The following is an 18,324-nucleotide window of genomic DNA, read 5'->3' on the forward strand; positions in this document are numbered from 1 at the left end:
GCGGCTATTAGCGGCAAAGCGGCTAAGTGGCTATTAGCGGCTTAGAAAAAGGGGGGGAAAGCGAAAAAAATCGCAAGACTCACAAGACGTTTTCGTCTTGCGAAGCAAGCCCATAGGGAAATTTGTCTTGCGAAGCGCCTCGAAAACGGAAAACTCTTTCGTCTAGCGGGTTTTTCGTCTTGCGAGGCATTCGTCTTGCGGGGCACCACTGTACCTTTAAGCTGGGGAAACCCAGCCAGGTCAGCAGGATATAAATAATAAAATTCTTATTCTTATTCTTATTCTTATTCTTATTCTTATTCTTATTCTTATTCTTCCCATACAAAAATAAATGGTTTAATAGCAGCCCTAAACCCCTCCTTAGTAGACCCCATCTAATCTTCTTGCACCACATCCCTTCATCAATGAGGTCTTGCACAAACCATCTTTTCTACAGCAGGGGGAGAAACCTTTTCTTAATACTCCGTCTGTAGGATATACTAAACATATTATACAGTATGAAGAATAGGTCAGAGGTGTTTTTAAATGCTGGAGAAATGTTATGGTAATAAAAATAAAAATGGACTTTAATTAATAAGAAAGGGAGAATGAACTCTCCCTGTCACCCTTTTTTTCCTTTCAGTTGGTTTGGTCTGTTGCTTTTCCTCTCCTGCTCTGTTTGCAGGGAGCCCAGATTGAGACGGGCTTGGTTGGGAGTTGCGTGTAGGTGAGGAGGAGTTGCAAGCTGGCTGACTATTTCCACGTGTCAGCAGTTGCCTTTGATATGCAAAAACATGTTTTGGGTCTTGTAATTGTACTTGGGGGCTCAGCTGGTCACTTGTTCTTCCTCACTTACTTAGAGACTGCTAGGTCTCTGCTTTCAGTTGTCCCAGTTCTAAAGTAGGTTTTCTGGATAAATTTTGCCAGTGTTTTTTATGTCTAATTTGAACATGAAATGTTTGTGTAGGGACACTTTTTTTTTAAAAGCCTTCTCTTCATTAATGCTGTTTGGAATTTGGTTGAGTAATGCTTGATATATAAAATACAAACTTTTTTTAAAAAATATTGTTTTACTTAAAATGAAGTAAAGTGAGGGTGGAAAGGTTAATGTGCATATATGCCGTCATTTCTCTTAGAAATGTGGCAGGTGGCCTGCCCAACCAGAAATGTGCTTTGCCTCTTGTTGCCTTTTTAAAAAGTATTTTTATTTAGGTACTAAAAGGTACAGAGCATCAAAATAACTGCTCATAAATAGCAGAGGGAAGATCAGATACTAGCAATGTGGTGGCCTGGGTGAGAGGGGGGCATTCTTTTCTGCAGCTCCAGAGTTACGGAATTTCCTCCCTGGAGTGGGTCAGTGTATCTTGCTGTTAGCCAGAAGGCTGGTGGTTCGAGCCCACCCAGGGGTGGCTGTGGGCAGGTTTCCTGCATTGCAGGGGGTCAGACTAGATGATCCTTGAGGTCCCTTCCACCTCCACAACTCTTGAGATTCTGTGTTTGCGCTTTGACTAGGCTTTTGGCAAATGTTGAAGGCCCACTACTTTACTCTGATGATTATCACCTGCGTAGTGTGTCTTCAGGACCCTCCCTATTCCTGTGACTAATCTGTTTTAGCTGTGTTTAATTAGGAATTTCAGCTGGTTTTAGCATGCCCCGGAACCTGCTGTTGGAGGGAGGGTAATGAATTTAATAATAAAAACAATATTGTTGTCTTTGTAGCCTTAGTTTTCGTCGCTGCCATTGCTCTGTAATCAGTCAATATATTCAGAACTTCTGGGATGGGCCAGAAAGCATAAATGCTTTTAAAAAACTCAGAGAAATGCTTTTTTATTGTTATGTGGTTCAGAGACCTTAGTGCTGTCTTATCATTGCTGGGGTTTGGGTTTCTTTGAAGGGGGTGCCTAATGAAAAGTTGAATGTTAAGTGGGGGAGCAAAATGTAATTTGTTAGGTGTGAATACAAGACACAAAAAGAAAGTAGAGAAGTGTATTAAAATAAAATTAGTAGTGATAATAATAGAGCGTGATTATTAGAGCACAGTTTCATTTTGAAGGATTGATGTCAGTGGAGAGAAAGCTAACTGAGGAGTCTGACCCAAATTTTTAATGCTGCTTTAGTGAATAAGAGGTGTATTGTTTTGGTTTGAGATTTCCTGTAGAGATGTTCCAATTCCATTTGCTTCTCAGATGTGTACATTCTGTTTATTAGAGCTAATTTGGATGCATGGTAGTACCAGATTGGGAAGTCCCACTCACCCACTGAAAAGCATAAAGTCTGTAACATCTGCAGATAAGTTTAACTTGTGTGTTGTCTCATGTATTATGACACCCTCCACAAGTGGTTTGTCTCTAATTTTTTATATACAATGGGCGTTTTTCATTACTATTTTGCCATATTTGTTTTTCCTTTTCCCCTTTTGTTACTAAATTTGCAAATTAAAAATAAAGTTTTAATTTTTATAGCCAAGGTCTCTACTTATCGTCAAAAGTTCCAAAAAGTAGGGGCAAGAAAAGACCCCTCTGTTTTGTGTGTCTATCCCAACCATGATTTCTGATTATAGCCTTACTGATTTTCTGTAAATTATGTAGAAGTTGAACGAATTTGGAATTGAACCAGTGATGCTATTTAAGCTTATTTGCCAGTTCTTTTTCTGAAATAAAAATCATTAAAGTATTTAAATCCTCCCTCTTACAAAGCCCACCTGATTTTTGCCAACCAGGCGAGGCGTTAATTCTGCTAATCTGTCTGCATGAAAATATTTTTGAATCTTGATTAATGCATTTGAATGGCATGAGTCTAATAACAGGATCTTTGCCAGGTTTTGGTACCATTACTAACCTTGAGTCTTTCCAAGTTTCTGGAATTCATCCCCCTTCTTTTTAATTCAGATATGATGCCAAGTTTTCTTTAAAATGTTTTGTTTAAAAGTTCCATAAACCACCCAAGCCAGGTGATTTGAATTTTTTTAAAAAAGGCACATTCCATGTATTTTTTAAAAATCTCTGCCTGATGTGTGCTAACTGACAGATCTTTTAAAAAATACTTTTTATTGATTTCAAGAAAACAGAACCATGTAGAGGATCCAATCATAACAGAATCAAGTGTGCGAGAGAGAGAGTCATTAAGACTAGGGTGAGCATATGCTGATATTCTTGCCTTGCAGGGGGTTGGACTAGATGTCCTTGGGGGTCCCTTCCAACTCTACATAACTCTTCCTCTATGAAAAAAAACTCACCACATGCCACTATTCAGGTCCCCGCCCCCCCAACACACTTTGCACCTCCCCAGCATGTTGCTGTGCATCTCCTCACTTGGAGAGGGCTAAGTGAGTTCAGAAGACACGCTAACCCTAAGGAAGGCTGCCTTTTATTTCATTTTAAAGCATTCTAGTCAAGTAGACATGAACCCTCCCAGGCCCAGCAAAATTTTCGCCGGCCCACAATCTGTTGGGGGCCGTAAGGGGTTGCAGAGAGCCTAGCCAGTGAGGCGCAATGATTTGACTAGGGCCTGGGAGAGTAGGGTTCAAATCCCCACTTGGCCGTGAACCACCTTGGGCCTAACCTACTTCACAGGCTTGGGTGGGTGGGGGGAGAACCATACACCCCACCAGGGCCAGATTTAGGTTTGATGAGGCCCTGAGCTACTGAAGGCAATGGGGCCCTTTATATGTCCATCTATCCTTTGTCAACAACAAGTTGCCGCTGTTTTTTGTGTTGCATATATGCTATATGGTAATTTATTGACCAGTCCATGCAGCCTGTAGGCACCCTGTATATAGAAATGAGCAAACCAGTGATATTTTAGGGAGCAGGCTACCAGGTGGGGCCCATTACTTCCATCACAGGAGCCTGCGCAACACAATTTATTTTTGCTGTGTGTAGGTTTTGTTTTACTTGTTTTTTTATCTTATATTTTGGAAATGTACCTCCAGGTTTTTTTCCTTTAAATTTTTTTGGGGCCCCCAAGAGAGTGGGGCCCTAAGCTATCGCTTGTCTAGCTTATACATAAATCTGGCCACTACACCCCACCTTGAGACCGTTGGAAGAAAAAAGTGGTACAGTCATACCTCGGGTTACAGACGCGTTTTTTCAGGTTACGGACCGCTGAAACCCGGAAGTACTGGAATGGGTTACTTCCAGGTTTCGGCGCATGCACCGAAGTGCTAATTTGCACTTTGCGCATGTGCAGAAGCACCGAATTGCAACCCGCACGTGCACAGACGCGCCGCTGCGGGTTGCGAACATGCACCCCGCACGGATCACGTTCGCAACCCGAGCATCCACTGTATAGAGATGTAAATAATTAAAGAAATAATAAATAAATGTCCCCAGGACCCCCCCACACACACTTCAGGGGCGCCAGTGACCATTGAGTATTTGTGGTGCCGCAGGAGCCGTTAGGACGATGGTGGATGTAGGGGGAGAGAGACCAAGGAAGCAAGCCGCCTGTGTTATGTGTAGGGCCCTGCGAGTGGCGCACCCTGGCGCAAGGGCGTTCTCCCTCGGGCGGTTGTTGTGGGACCGCAAAAAGCGCTTCGAGAGCTTGAGCAGCCATGCCCCTCTTTGCAGCCTGTGAGCCCGGCTTCTGTTGGAATTGGTTGGTTTGGCCCGAAGGATGCTGCGTTCCGTTGGGCCAAGGTGGCGTCATTCCGTGGCTCCGGAAGGGAGGCCTACAGGCCCGGCGCATCGCTGCGCCATCTTGTCTGTGGAAGGATTGTGTGTTTGACCTTTGCTGTCGGTTTAAATCCTTTTCTGAGGAAGGTCTGGTCAAGTCAGCGGCGTTTGGGTTGCTTTCCCCCTCCTCCTTATTGTGTTACTAGGAGCGGGCAGGTGTCCCTAAGACTGGGCCCACACGCCCCAGCAGTCCTGAATCTCTGACAATAACCCCTGCTTTTGTTTCCAGGTTGGGGCAAGATGGCGAGCGACTGGCCCCAGGCGTCCCGAGTGCCCAGCTTTGCCCAAATGCTGAAGAAGAACCTGCCCGCCCAGCCGCCGCCCCAACCTTCTCTGCAGGCCTCGGCTCCCTTGTTTCCGCAGGCAGAGAGCGCCAAAGCCATGTTTTTACCGGCAGAAACGTCTAACATTTCCACCTTGGCTTCCAAGGTGACCAACATCTCAGGTAATCATATGGTGTTGGTTTTTGTAAACCGTCGTTTTCGGCTGACGGTCTTGGAAGGCTTTTTCCTGTTGGGAATATCTGGAGGATTTTGCTTCTGTCTGGAGGAAAAGGCAGTTTCTGGCAGTTTTCTTGAATAATTTCTAACCCAGTGTCCCCCCCCTCTCTTTGTGGCCAAATGCTGGCCAAAATATCTGGGGGTGGTGTGCCCTGGCTTCTCTTCTCCAGATGTTGCCATGCTGTCCGAGGCTGATCTGAGTTAGGTCACATCCGCACGACATATTTTAGAGCCCTTTTAATTCTGTTTTAACTGCCATGGCTTTGCTCGAGGACTCCTACAAACTGTAGTTTTGCACTCAGAGCTACAGTTTCCAGTACCCTTAACAACTACCATTTCCACACTTCGGGTAGGCCGGGTGAGCCATGATTATTAAAATGGCATAAGTGTTTCAAATGTGTTTCAAATAAGGCTATTTCCTATGTCTGATGTGATCGCAGCCAAATTAGCATTTTAAACTTAACTCTGCTGGTCTTAACCTGACCTGTGCTCTTCCAAATTTCTGCTGCTGCTATTTGTTTTTGTTCTCCAGAATCATTTTTGCTTTTAACAGCAAGGTTTCTTCACCGGTCTGGCCAAAACAAAAGATACTCATTGGCCATCTGAATGTTGTGTGACCACATACCTGTGAAATCAGAATTTTTGGAGACTAAAAAAAAAATGTATGGAGAGAACATTGCTTTTGCTTATCTTAAAGCTACTTGTTCAAAGATCTTCCAGTTAATATCTCAATGCTTCATCATGTTTTATTGGTTTTAATATCTGTTTTTGCTTTAATAATTAAAACCCCTATTGAGACAAGGAATCTAGATGCATTGCTATGGGATTGTGTTCACAGTTCTTTAACAGCCCCACATTTGTGTCTTTCTTTTTAAATGTTTGTCTTTAAAGTGCCTGAAGTCCCTTAATTATATGTGGAAATATCCCAAGAACTCCCCAGTATCCATAATAGTCTTTATGTGCAAGCAGTCTACAGTTCAATCCCACTCCACCTGATTGCCTCTAATTACCTTGTTTATTGGGAGAAATACCACATAAATGTCATATATAAAAACTTCATAAAGTAACAACCTTGAAAATAAAAATAGCTTTTAAAAAGTTGAAAAATATCACAATGCTTTTGATAAGGTGAAGAAGCACTTTCTGAATAGCCAAAAATGAACTGGCAAAAGCTGCCAAGCAAATATTTTGACTTACGCTATTATCAACTAATGCATTTTAGGTCAAGTTCCTGACTGCCTATATTCCAAAGCAGGACCCATTGTTCCGATCACTTCACTTCCTCCCAAGAAAATCCCGAAGGAATTTGTCACAAAATATAAACGAGGGGATATAAACCCAGTGTCTGCTTTGCATCAGTTTGCACAAATGCAGCGCGTACAGCTTGAATTAAAGGAAACAGTAGCAACAGGTAAATATATATATATTTTTTTAAAAAAATCACTTTCTTGGGAATCCACTCTATTCTAGTACTGGGACATTACAGGTGCTGTTTAATAGGTGGCATTCAAAGCTGCCATATAATATTAGTTTGGTCCCTCTGTTATTTCAGTGGCTGCACAACTTGATTAAAATCGACCCATGACATACTATTCCTTGGTTGCCATTTAGATATTTTGCAATCTTTCCTGTGCTACCGCCATTGTTGGAGAGGTCACTTGCCTTTGCTTGGTTGCAACTTAGTATCCTCATTCCCTGCTCTAGAAATGCAAAGCATAAGTCATAATTCTGGGAATTGATGAAATCAGTAACTCCATCTAAAACACTTATCTAGAAGAAGTTTCTGTCATTTGACAGTCCCAAATAACTGATTAGGAACCCAATTTAAATTGGAAATGAAAACAATATTCAAATTTCTGTCATACTTGAAGTTCGGTGTGGCAATGATATGATAGCTACGTCTTGGTTTGGCTGGAGAATGAAGATTAGGAAAGAGCAGCGCTGTCTGCATATCCCTGGAATGGTTGGTTTTCTACCAATATTGAGCTATTAGATACAACGGAATTCAAATTTGGTGAAATGCAATATTCATAAATTATAATAATATAAAACTTTTACAGTTGCATTTATCTAAAAAAAGATTTCCTGTGGCACTTTTTAAGGTAATCTCTTGGGATCATATTTTGCATTTTGTGCTGTGGTTGATGGCATTCAGTATAAGACTGGATTGGGACAAAACAAGAAGGAATCAAAATCCAATGCCGCAAAACTTGCTCTTGATGAATTACTGCAGTTAGATGAGACAGAACCAAAACCTCTAGAAAATTCAGGTATTTTTGCTACTATGATGTTTTTCTCTTCACTCTCAGGTTCAGGGGTGGGGGAACCATGTTATCGTAGACTAACCCAATCTTTTATTCTGTATTGGGGCCCTAGGGCTGGGGATACTGAAAAAAGTGGTAGATAGTACTGTATCTTCTTGCCCCCGTTTCTGCCATTTTTTGAATCTTCATAGTATCTATGATGTGTGTCGGAATATTCCAAAGTTTTGGCGCCACGTGGTCTAGTTGTATTGCAGACAGTTGATGTGTGGGGTACTTTGACTATTCCAGAGACCAGTTGTGTTGGTTTGTAGCATATATTGGTTAAAGGAGCATATATTTCTCTTAAGTAACATGTTAGGTTGTTAGCTTCTCATTTTTTCCAATTTGGTATCTTTGCAGGTCCTCCCAGGAATCTTTCAGAAACTACAACCGTAACTGAACCTCAAAGAACAGCTGAAGCTAGCTACATTTCAAAGCTTCCTTATGGTAGGCATTTTCTGTTTTTTCTATCAAATGTATGGTTGTGCATGTTCATTTTTTATCACCAAATAAACTGCTGTTTCCATAGCACAGTTTACAGGTGAGCCACTAACCCAGCACTTGGGGTGCCAAGCAAGACCTTCATTGGTGCCTTAACATCTGCAGGTGTTGGTTTGGTATCGCTCTATAAAGTGTAGAATTGTTAGGCTTATAAAGATGGAACTTTGTTGTGGCATCTCAAGTGAGCTATCACTCTGGTTTTTTCGTTTTTGCTTTGTTTTGGGTCAACTAAAAACAACAATTATTGGTGATATAACCAGAGATGCAGTAGGGTACATAATCTAGCGAATGGTGTGGAAGGGCTGTTGTGTAAAGATAAGCTTGCTTGTGTACTACTTGTATATACTTAAGAAAGCAGATCGTTACTTGAAGTACTCTCTGTAGACTCCCAAGAGAAGGATTTACCATTCCACACTTCCTCCTTATACCAAAGAGAATAAACATTCATGTACACTGTTTTTCCCCTTTAGTGATGATCTCCAATATTTCTAAACAGTTGGTTTTGATGCTTTGCTTTTTCTTTATAACTTTACTAGAAGGGCTGCATCTTGCGTATGAAAAAATTTCTCAAGCTGTCAGGGAAACATTCAACAGCTTGACTGCTAAATATCCAGAGTACCAGAGTTGTAGCAGTTCGCTGGCTGCTTTCATAATTGAAAGAGGTAAGCATAAACGTGGTGTTGTTGGTGAAATTGCAATGGCAACTTCTGGTCCCCATAAAGCCACCCTATTTCCCCCCCCCCCCCCAGTGATGTGGTTTGGCCACATCATTCATCACTGAAAGTTAGGCATGGGACTGGTGAGGATCTAGCGTAAAATTCAAAAGGAAATATTGAGAGGTGCTGTTGCTTAGGAATTTGGCACATACAGTGGTACCTTGGTTTAAGAACAGCTTAGTTTATGAACAACTTGGATTAAGAACGCCGCAGACCCGGAAGTAGGTGTTTTGGTTTGTGTACTTTGCCTTGGGAGCAAAACATGTTCCGCTTCTTGTTGAGTGTGTGCCATTTGTAAATTGAGTCCCCCGCTGCTATGGGAAAGAACGCCTTGGTTTAAGAACACTTTGGTTTAAGAACGGACTTCCAGAACAGATTAAGTTCATAAACCAAGGTACCACTGTATTGCCTGGCTTGCATCTTACGTATGATGTTAGGTGATGGATAGGCCTGTCAAACTGGCCTACAGGGAGCTGACAGCTTGTGGCCCCAGTCCTTTGTTCAAATTCATCATCAATCTTTATTATGGTCCAGAGACCCAACAAATCATTACAAAGCAATACACAATTCATACAACCTACCTACAGGTTAAACAAGCATTTTGTTTAGAATATAGGGATCTGTAATGGGATAAGGGGTTGCTTGTGCGTAAGCGCAGAACCGCTCCAAACTGAGTAGTTGGCTTGAAACTTTCCCTAACCGGACAGCCCTTACTTCGTGGCTGTCTTAATCACTGGCAGAATCCGCCAGTGGGCGTTTCCTGAATTTCTTCCAACATTAAAGCTCCTTGACAGAGTCTCTGCCTAGATTCCCTGCGCGAAAGCTTTCTGCGCAGAGTGGGCGTCCCAAGGGGAGGTCCTGAGCTCTCTCCACTGGTCTCGCTGGAAGCGTCCCTGAGCCTTCCCTCCGATGCCCCCTCCTCCTCTCCTTCCTCAGCGGAAGCTCTCCCTCTCTCCCTGCTGGTTCCCTCTCCAGCGTCTGGGAGCCTTGCCACCACCCTAGGCTCCGATGGCAGTTCCCTGACAGGATCATTTGTTCTTGCATCCCTATATCAAATTCAGTTCTGCACCCCTGCTGTAGGACGTATCTCTAAAAATATCATTGAATAAAAGCAAAGCTGAATTCCAAAATGGGCAACTAAATTTCTCAAATATTTGTTTGTTTTTAGTTAGACAGCATGAGGTGGTCGCTATCGGAACAGGTGAATTCAACTATAGTCAATGTGGTCATCCAGATGGGAGAATATTGCATGACTCTCATGCCGTTGTTACTGCAAGACGCTCTCTTCTTAGGTAAACAAAATAAATAAAGCTGCTGCTGTTTCTCAAATTAAAACTGCTGCCAGGTACACTTGTACCGTGCCTTGGAGGGCTAAGCTGGTCAGGGACCCATATGAGAGGTCTGCCACACTTAAACTGTCATGCCAAGAATGCCCTGGGCCTCCCAGCCAACTGGGGACTCCCGCCCCGGGCCTCAGACCAGCTCTTCCCGGGCCTGCTAATTCTTGGGAATGTGTAATTTGACTCTAAAAGTAATTTGACACTAAAAGTTTTGTGTTCATCCTGGTTTCTCTACTACGGATTTTAAATGCATCCTGTGTTGTATCTGAAAATACTTATGCTTCTTTCAAGGTATTTTTATAGACAGCTTTTGCTCTACTACAGTAAAAATGCTGCCATGATGGATAAGTCCATATTTTGCATTGAGCCATCTTCAAACTTGCTTGCGCTAAAACCAAACGTAAGCATATTTCTCTACATGAATCAGTTACCAAAAGGATCTGCTCAGATTAAGTCCAGGCTGTAAGTATTAGACATTCCAACTTTATAAAGTTTAATTCATGCAGATGCGTTTTTCTCATTAAGATGGTTTTACATTGCTGTACAAGAAAGTAATATTGATTAGTCTGATTTGTAAATCATTATCGCAGAGGCTTGCAGTTACGATTATTGGAAGCCCAACCTACTGAAAAGAAAAAGGGAGAGTAGCGTAGAAATGATGCAAAATCAAATTTAAGTGTAGCCCAGTTCATACAGATAGCTGATAATTTTGTTTTCACTGCTTTGATCTTTTGATTTTTTCCCCCAGCACTGAGTTAGTGTAAATTTACAGTGCTTTGTTCACAACTGAAGGGATAGAATTCTCTTTGACAAATTAACTCATATGCAATTAGCCAATTATTACCAAACATGTTTTGCTTTTGTATGTACCGTATTTTTCGCCCTATGGGATGCACTTTTTCCCCTCCAAAAATGAAGGGGAAATGTGTGTGCGTCCTATGGGGCGAAGGCAGGCTTTCGCTGAAGCCTGGAGAGCGAGAGGGGTCGGTGCGCACAGACCCCTCTCGCTCTCCAGGCTTTGCGGACCTCTCCGCAAGTGGCGGGAGCGCTCCCGCTGCTTGCGGAGAGCTGCCTGCATGCCGAAGCCTGTGCCCGCTGAGATCAGTGCGTCCAGGCTTCGCGGACCTCTCCGCAAGCAGCGGGAGCCAGCCCTGGGCTCCCACGGCTTGCAGAGAGCTGCCTGTTTGGGGACTGGGGTCGGGGGAAGCTCGGGCCTCCCCCGCCCCAGCCCCGCGTCTGGGGGAAAAATAATTTCCCCCCTTTATTTTCCCCCCAAAAAACTAGGTGCGCTTTATGGGACGGTGCGTCCTATAGGGCGAAAAATACGGTATGTATGCAGACTTCTACCCATTTACAGTAGGTTTTTCTGGGCTGTGAACCAGTTATTCGGCAGGAATAGAGGGCACGTTTTGGTGGGCACCACCTGCTTTCATCTTGGAAAGGAGCTCCCTGCCTTCCCAAACTGGCTCTGTTTATATTGAAGGATGAAGACTAGCTGTTGCAGAATCCAAGCCTTAAAAGATTCCCCTTGTTGGCATAGCTTCCTAGTGGTTGAGAAGGGGTCCTCTTGAAAGAAATAATTGATATTGTGATTGTGACAACAGTTATGAATGTGGAGCCTGTCCTGTTATGTATGTTTCCATGTACAGTGGTACCTCGGGTTAAGTACTTAATTCGTTCTGGAGGTCTGTTCTTAACCTGAAACTGTTCTTAACCTAAAGCACCACTTTAGCTAATGGGGGCTCCTGCTGCTGCACCGCCGGAAACCGATTTCTGTTCTCATCCTGAAGCAAAGTTCTTAACCTGAAGCAATATTTCTGGGTTAGCAGAGTCTGTAACCTGAAGCGTATGTAACCTGAAGTGTATGTAACTTGAGGTACCACTGTATTAGCATGCTATTGCTTGCCAGGGTGATAGGAAAAGGTCAGTTGGAACGAAATCACATACTGCTGATAGCTCCCTATTAGCCAAAGATACCATAGTTCTTTGAGCTGTTGACCTAGCCCAAAAGGAGCTTTGCCAGCTACCTTTAGTCCCTGAGAGGGGCTAGAACTTGAGTTCTGTCAAGCTGTGGCTGAAAAAAAGCCCTGGTAGCAAGGCATCCACTTAGAGGCTGACTTCTATTTTGCTATGATGGGTGAAACTGCTATATCTTAATTATTGTGCTATATACTTAATTATAGACGCCTCACTCCCAATTCTGCATCTGCATTTGAAGCTGATGAGGAACTGTGCCTTCATGTCGCCGTGGAAGGCAAGGTTTATCTCACTGTCTACTGCCCTGCTGAAATTTCTAGAATAAGCAGCATGTCTGCTAGTGACAAACTGACAAGATGGGAAGTACTGGGTGTTCAGGGAGCCTTGCTAAGTCACTTCATTCAGCCCGTTTATGTTAACAGGATCATTGTTGGTAAGTGAGTGACTTCTACTTATTAAATACTGTTAAAATGCATCATAACAAATCACATACTTTCACGCTTGTCTGTTGGGTTGTTAAGCGGCCCCCAAAACAGAACAGCTTCTGAAACATACAGCGACATGAAATTTAGCTTTAAGTTTGATAAATGTCTTATCTTTTTTCTATTCAAAGTGCTTAACCAGCTTACAAAATTCAGTACTAAAATATAAAATGACATTTTAAAAGCATTTTGCAACCTAGTGCCCTCCAGATGTCATGGGTTACAGTTCCCATAGTCCTGGAGGGAACCGTAGTTCGAGATATCAAAACATAGTTTTGAAAAATTTTGATTTACAGGTTGAAAGCCAAGTCTATCCAATCTCTGGGCCAATTAACATGAAATCAGTTCATCTGTATGCTACATGCGCATGGTGTTTGTACTTTTATTCTGTACCCTTTGCATGAAAAGATCACCTCTCTGCCATTTCTGATTGTGAACACCAGTAATGTTTGAGAGTGAGTCCCATGTTTGTGAACACTTATGCACAGGGTAGAAAGCTGCACTTGGTGTAATAATAATAATATTATAATAATTTAATATTTGTACCCCACCCATCTGGCTGGGTTTCCCCAGCCACTCTGGGCGGCTTCTACAAAGACCAAAAATACACTAAGAATTGCACATTGCTTCTAAATTTAGTGTTGTATATTGTTTTAATTGTCTGTTTTAACCATATTTGCACAGCAGTTTTTAACGTTGTGAGTGTCCTCTATTTAAGAGACTTCTACTCTGCAGCCTCTTATAGTTGTTTTATCTGCAAGTCTTTTAGTTCTTATGCTCTTACAGCTGTTTTAACTGCGTGTCTTTGTTGGTTTTAAGCTCTTATCTGTTTTAATTATTAGTTTTTTAATCTATCCATTACCTGTGTTTAATCTTGTATTTTATTCGGATGTTTTATGCCTGTTTCCTTGTCCTCATTTGCCCTAACAATTATCGGTCAAAAATCCCAACTGCTATTTTATCTATATGCTTTTCTTAATCCTGGTCTCTGACCGCAATAAAATTCATTCATTCACTAAGATGTCACACCTTAAAAACTTCCCTAAACAGGCTGCCTTAAGATGTCTTCTGAATGTCACGTAGTTGTTTATCGCTTTGACATCTGATGGGAGGGCATTCCACAGGGTGGGCGTCACTACCAAGAAGTCCCTCTGCCTGGTTCCCTGTAGCTTTGCTTCTCGCAATGAGGGAACCGCCAGAGGGCCCTCGGCGCTGGACCTCAGCGTCCGGGCAGAATGATGGGGGTGGAGACGCTCCTTCAGGTATACTGGGCCGAGGCTGTTTAGGGCTTTAAAGGTTAACACCAACACTTTGAATTGTGCTTGGAAATGTACTAGGAGCCAATGTAGGTCTTTCAAGACCGGTGTTATGTGGTAAACTTCCTAGTGCACATCCAGTATGCACCTTGTGTGTTTAGACTTGAGTCTCTCCTTTCAGTCAATATTAAATATTAAAACACTGGGTGTTTCCTAGTATCTGCGTTTAGTGTGCTACATGTCTTGTTAACTTCTGAAAACTAATGTTCTATGGGAATGGGGCTTAAAGCAGAGAGTAAATGGTAACTGTACATCTCCATAGAGCAAAGCTTCTGAGTCTAGAAGCATGCCTTGATCTTCTCTTAATATTTGGTGTGGTTCTTAATGTTTTTTAGGGGATGGGAACTGCCAAGATACGCGAGGACTGGAAATAGCTATCAAACAACGGGTAGATGATGCTCTCACTTCAAAACTGCCCATGTTCTACATGGTGAACAAACCTCGCATTAGCTTGGTAACTGCTGCTTACGCTGTACAGGTAGATTTGGAACGCAGATCTCTTAGTTTGAATTGGTCCCAAGGAGACTTGTCGCTGGAGGTCGTAGATGGGCTAAATGGGAAGATCACAGAAAGGTAAATGTTTATAAGAAAAAGTACATTAAATTGAAAGAAGCACCTTAGCTTAATCGTCCTCTGTTCAAAACAAGTGGGAAGTTATTCTCATGTGCTCGGTCCCTGCTCCTGTCAACCTAGCAGTTTGAAAGCACACCAAAAAGTGCAAGTAGATAAATAGGTACCGCTCCGGCGGGAAGGTAAACGGCATTTTCGTGCACTGCTCTGGTTTGGGTGTTCCGTTGCGCCAGAAGTGGCTTAGTCATACTGGCCACATGACCCGGAAGAACTGTCTGCAGACAAACGTTGGCTCCCTCGGCTTGTAAAGCAAGATGAGCGCCACAACCCCAGCGTCATCCGCGACTGGACTTAACTGTCAGGGGTCCTTTACCTTTACTTTTAATCATGGTTATGCATTCTATAAAATAACTTTGAAACGGAGGCTTCTAGTTTTCCACGTAACCCTAAACCTGTTAAGGATTTTCAGTAACTTTGTTCTCTGTAACTAGTTGAATTCAGACAAATAACCACTAGTGTGCTCTTTATCCTCACTATTTTTCATACCTAGTTCACCATTCAAAAGCGGCATTTCAATGGCAAGTCGTCTTTGCAAGGCTGCAATGTTAAGTCGTTTCAACTTAGTGGTTAAAGAATCAAAGAGAGATGATTTACTTAAAGCGGGCACCTACCATGAAGCAAAGGTGAGACTTAATGAAAGGAAACTTGCTGTAAGCGCAGATCTCGTGAATTCTATTTTGTTCATTCACTGAGTTCAGAATTGGTTTGGTTTTAACGCTAGCAAGGGGAAACAATATCCTAGATCTTGTTATTGAATAGCTGTTAATCTAAAGGTCACAGTTCAATACTATTCATTAATCTGGAAAGTAATTCAGTAGTATACATGGTTCTGTTGTATTTTAGAACAAGAGCACGTTGGTAATTTGTTTACCATGATACAGGGAAGAAATTTAGTAATCAATCCATCTGCTTTAACCAATGAGTTTAATTAGCTTTAATCTTGTATTTAAAAGATAGGAAGAGCATGATAAAGTAGATGATAGATCCTTGTGCCCTCTTCAGTTTCAAACTGTAGAAAGGGCTGGGGCTGGGGTTTAAAGGCAGTTTGCATAGGTTAGTGGGGTAGGAGAATGTATACTCCTGACAGGAGGCTTAGTTGGGTCAGAATTGAGTGTAAACTTCCAGAGTTAGTGCTAAATACAGTGATTCTGCTAAATGAGCCACACAGCTGCTAAAAGGCCGTGAGGGTTGGCAGTTGAAATCCCCAGGATGGGGTAAGCCCCCGTTGCTCGGTCCCTGCTCCTGCCAACCTAGCAGTTCAACAGCACGCAGTGCAAGTAGATAAATAGGTACCGCTCCGGCAGGAAGGTAAACGGCTTTTCCGTGCGCTGCTCTGGTTCTCCAGAAGTAGCTTAGTCGTGCTGGCCACATGATCCGGAAGCTTTACTCCCTCGGCCAGTAAAGCAAGATGAGCGCCGCAACCCCAGAGTCGTCTGCGACTGGACCTAACGGTCGGGGTCCCTTTTACCTTTTTACCCATGTACTATATGAAACCAAAGGGGCACATTGGTTGCCAGATGTAAAATATATTGGCATTATTTTCATCTCTCCTACCCAGCTACTTTATGCAAGAGTGCTCTTCCCAGTGAGACTTGCCTGTCACCTTATTTAGGCACCAAGTGAAAACATTTCCCTGTAACCAGTCCTTTGGCAGATTAAGCAATTTATGTCTTTTTAAATATGTTTATGGCGGGGGGGTGCATTATTGGTTTTCATTTCTTACATTGTATTTTGTGTTTCTATGTTGTGTACCGCCCTGTGATTTTTGGATGATATTTTATTATTAATAATAATAATTTTATTAGAGATAAATAGGCCTTCTGGAGCATGTGCATTTTAACAAGCTTGCCATATGCAGACTTTCAAAACACATTGTGAGGATTTCCTTATACTAACCTCACTGTTAAATTATTAATTGAACTTTTAAAATTTAGATTATGGCAGAGTCCTACCAAGGAGCGAAATATTTGCTGAAAACCTACCTGGAGCAGCATGGTTTTGGGTCTTGGATTGTGAAGTCTCCACGTATTGAACAATTCAGTATGTAAAGATTAATATGTCGGCTCCGGAGCTCTTGAAGTAGACTAGTTCTTTGAGTTTCTTAACTTTTTCATTGGTTAGTAGTTGTAGATCAATACAGCGTCAACTGATTGCTGAAAAAAATGTACATACGCAAAATAAGTTAGCTAAGTTGTTAATATATGCGGGCCATTTTTATTACTATAGTTTGCTGTTTTATGTGTGTTATGCATTTGCAGTAATATATTTTTAATTGATTTCTCATACTTTGGCGACGAAGCTTTAAAATAAGTGAGATTGAACAATGTAAAAGTGGAGAATTGTGTGTTGGCAATTATTATTTTGCTAGATTCAGTACCTGCTTGTAATGGCAGTGCAAGTTACCATGTCATCACCTTGTTTTAAAGATTGGTTGCTTCTCTTCTGGCTTTAAAAGCCACAATTTTCCTTATTAATCATCATTAAACTTTGGTGGGCTGTATATTTTTTCAGTTGTGGGCACTCAAGTTTAGGAAACTACAGCAGTAGAAAACTCCACGAGCGCAGGGTCAAACCAAATATGTGATCTACTCATGGTACATTATGGAAAACAGGCCTGCAAGCTTTTCAAGCCCAGTATTTTGTGCATAATTGTGTTTGCATTTGGAAACAACTTGGAAATTGTATCAGGTGTCCTAAATATTTCATATGCAATTTGACTTCAGAGATGATGTTGATGACTTAATGTCCTTTTCCCTCTAAAATCCTTAAGACTGAAAAGGGTCTTAATCACATACCGTAGTTTGCCATTAAAATCAATCTACCCAGCTTCATAAAAAGTTGTGTGTGATACATTGATTTCCAAGAACTAGCAAGCTCACAAATGTTCTACTGCTTTTGTGGTCGAAATGGTAAAAATGTGCAAACCAGTAGCCAAAAGGATATATTTAATGCCATTTCATTGAAGTTGGTGTTGCCCCTGCAGGACTTGGTTTATATATGGGCAGGTATCTTGGAAAGGGCATTTATTGTGGTTAAGCTGTTTCAAGAGTCCTCATAATCTAAGTTTTTGAATCAAAGTGAAGGAAGTTTCATGTATATTGGCAGTCAAATGCTATTTGCCAGGAACATGTTGGAACTGAATGGCTATAACGTATATATGACTGTCTGCATGGAGAGTCTTTGCTGGCCACAAAGCAAAGATGTATCTGTACAGTTGCACAAACAACAGGGCAAACAACTTTTATACCATGTGAAGCCACTGCCCCCCAAGTATTTTCACAGCACCTTCATTGTGATACTTTTGTGAATGAAACAGGCCTGAGCATCTGAAGACTAGCCTGACCTACACTGTAACTTTTTTTTAAAAGGGGGTGGTGGTTTGACTCGCTGTTTTCTGATTCACATTTAGAGGCTTTGAACAGTAAGATGAGATTTCTAGTTTTTTAATAGGAATTATCCCGGGTAGCCTGCATGGTGCTTTCCAGTTGGCTTACAATTCCCATCATCCCTGACCACTGGCCATTCTCACTGGGCATACTGGGAGTTTAAGTCCAACAACATCTGAGGGGCATCCCTTTGGCTGCTCCTAAATTAGTGTGTGTTACTGAGCAATAACTTTTAGCCCAATGAAGAAATAAATGTGTTGGGGTTTTTTTTTTGTTAAATTGTGGGTTTCCCCCCAATAAAACTTGTTTTTTTGCTGAGAATTGTTGTTTGACATGTGTGGCTTGAAGTAATAATAATGCGTTCCTTTTCATTTGAAAGCTTGATCTCCACCGCCGCCCCCGTTCTTAAAGCCTATTGCAACAAATCGATGGAGAGTTATTCATTTTTGGTAACTAAACATTTTCACTGTGCCTATTTCTCCACTGGTGTGCATTCCCACAATGCCAAACTTCATGTGCTC

At 42.0% G+C, this 18,324-nt stretch overlaps 1 protein-coding gene across 4 annotated transcripts; it reads left to right on the forward strand.

Moving 5' to 3' along the window:
• The first annotated feature begins 664 nt into the window (after window positions 1–664).
• On the forward strand, window positions 665–18,124 carry ADAD1 (adenosine deaminase domain containing 1). Of its 4 annotated transcripts, none has more exons than XM_081845117.1 (12): window positions 665–706; window positions 4,882–5,097; window positions 6,375–6,563; window positions 7,255–7,422; window positions 7,816–7,902; window positions 8,493–8,618; window positions 9,841–9,964; window positions 10,304–10,474; window positions 12,196–12,422; window positions 14,123–14,360; window positions 14,908–15,040; window positions 16,352–18,124. In XM_081845117.1, exons 2-12 carry the CDS (start codon window positions 4,893–4,895, stop codon window positions 16,463–16,465), a joined length of 1,782 nt encoding a protein of 593 aa, XP_081701243.1. In that variant the 5' UTR covers window positions 665–706; window positions 4,882–4,892; the 3' UTR covers window positions 16,466–18,124. The 4 variants fall into 4 exon arrangements, with proteins under 4 accessions (XP_081701243.1, XP_081701244.1, XP_081701241.1 ...); XM_081845118.1 differs by lacking the exon at window positions 665–706 and adding an exon at window positions 726–879; XM_081845115.1 differs by lacking the exon at window positions 665–706 and adding an exon at window positions 4,420–4,739.
• Window positions 18,125–18,324: the final 200 nt, after the last annotated feature.

This window comes from Podarcis erhardii (genome assembly GCF_964252035.2).
Source record: "Podarcis erhardii genome assembly, chromosome: 17".
Classification (NCBI taxonomy): Eukaryota; Metazoa; Chordata; class Lepidosauria; order Squamata; family Lacertidae; genus Podarcis; species Podarcis erhardii.

Coding starts and splice junctions, on each gene's coding strand:
- ADAD1 (XM_081845115.1), top strand. CDS start 4,532: ATGCCCCTCTTTGCAGCCTGTGAGCCCGGCTTCTGTTGGAATTGGTTG. Junction 7,423..7,815: donor AAAACCTCTAGAAAATTCAG/GTATTTTTGCTA, acceptor GTATCTTTGCAG/GTCCTCCCAGGAATCTTTCA. Junction 15,041..16,351: donor GCACCTACCATGAAGCAAAG/GTGAGACTTAAT, acceptor TTTAAAATTTAG/ATTATGGCAGAGTCCTACCA.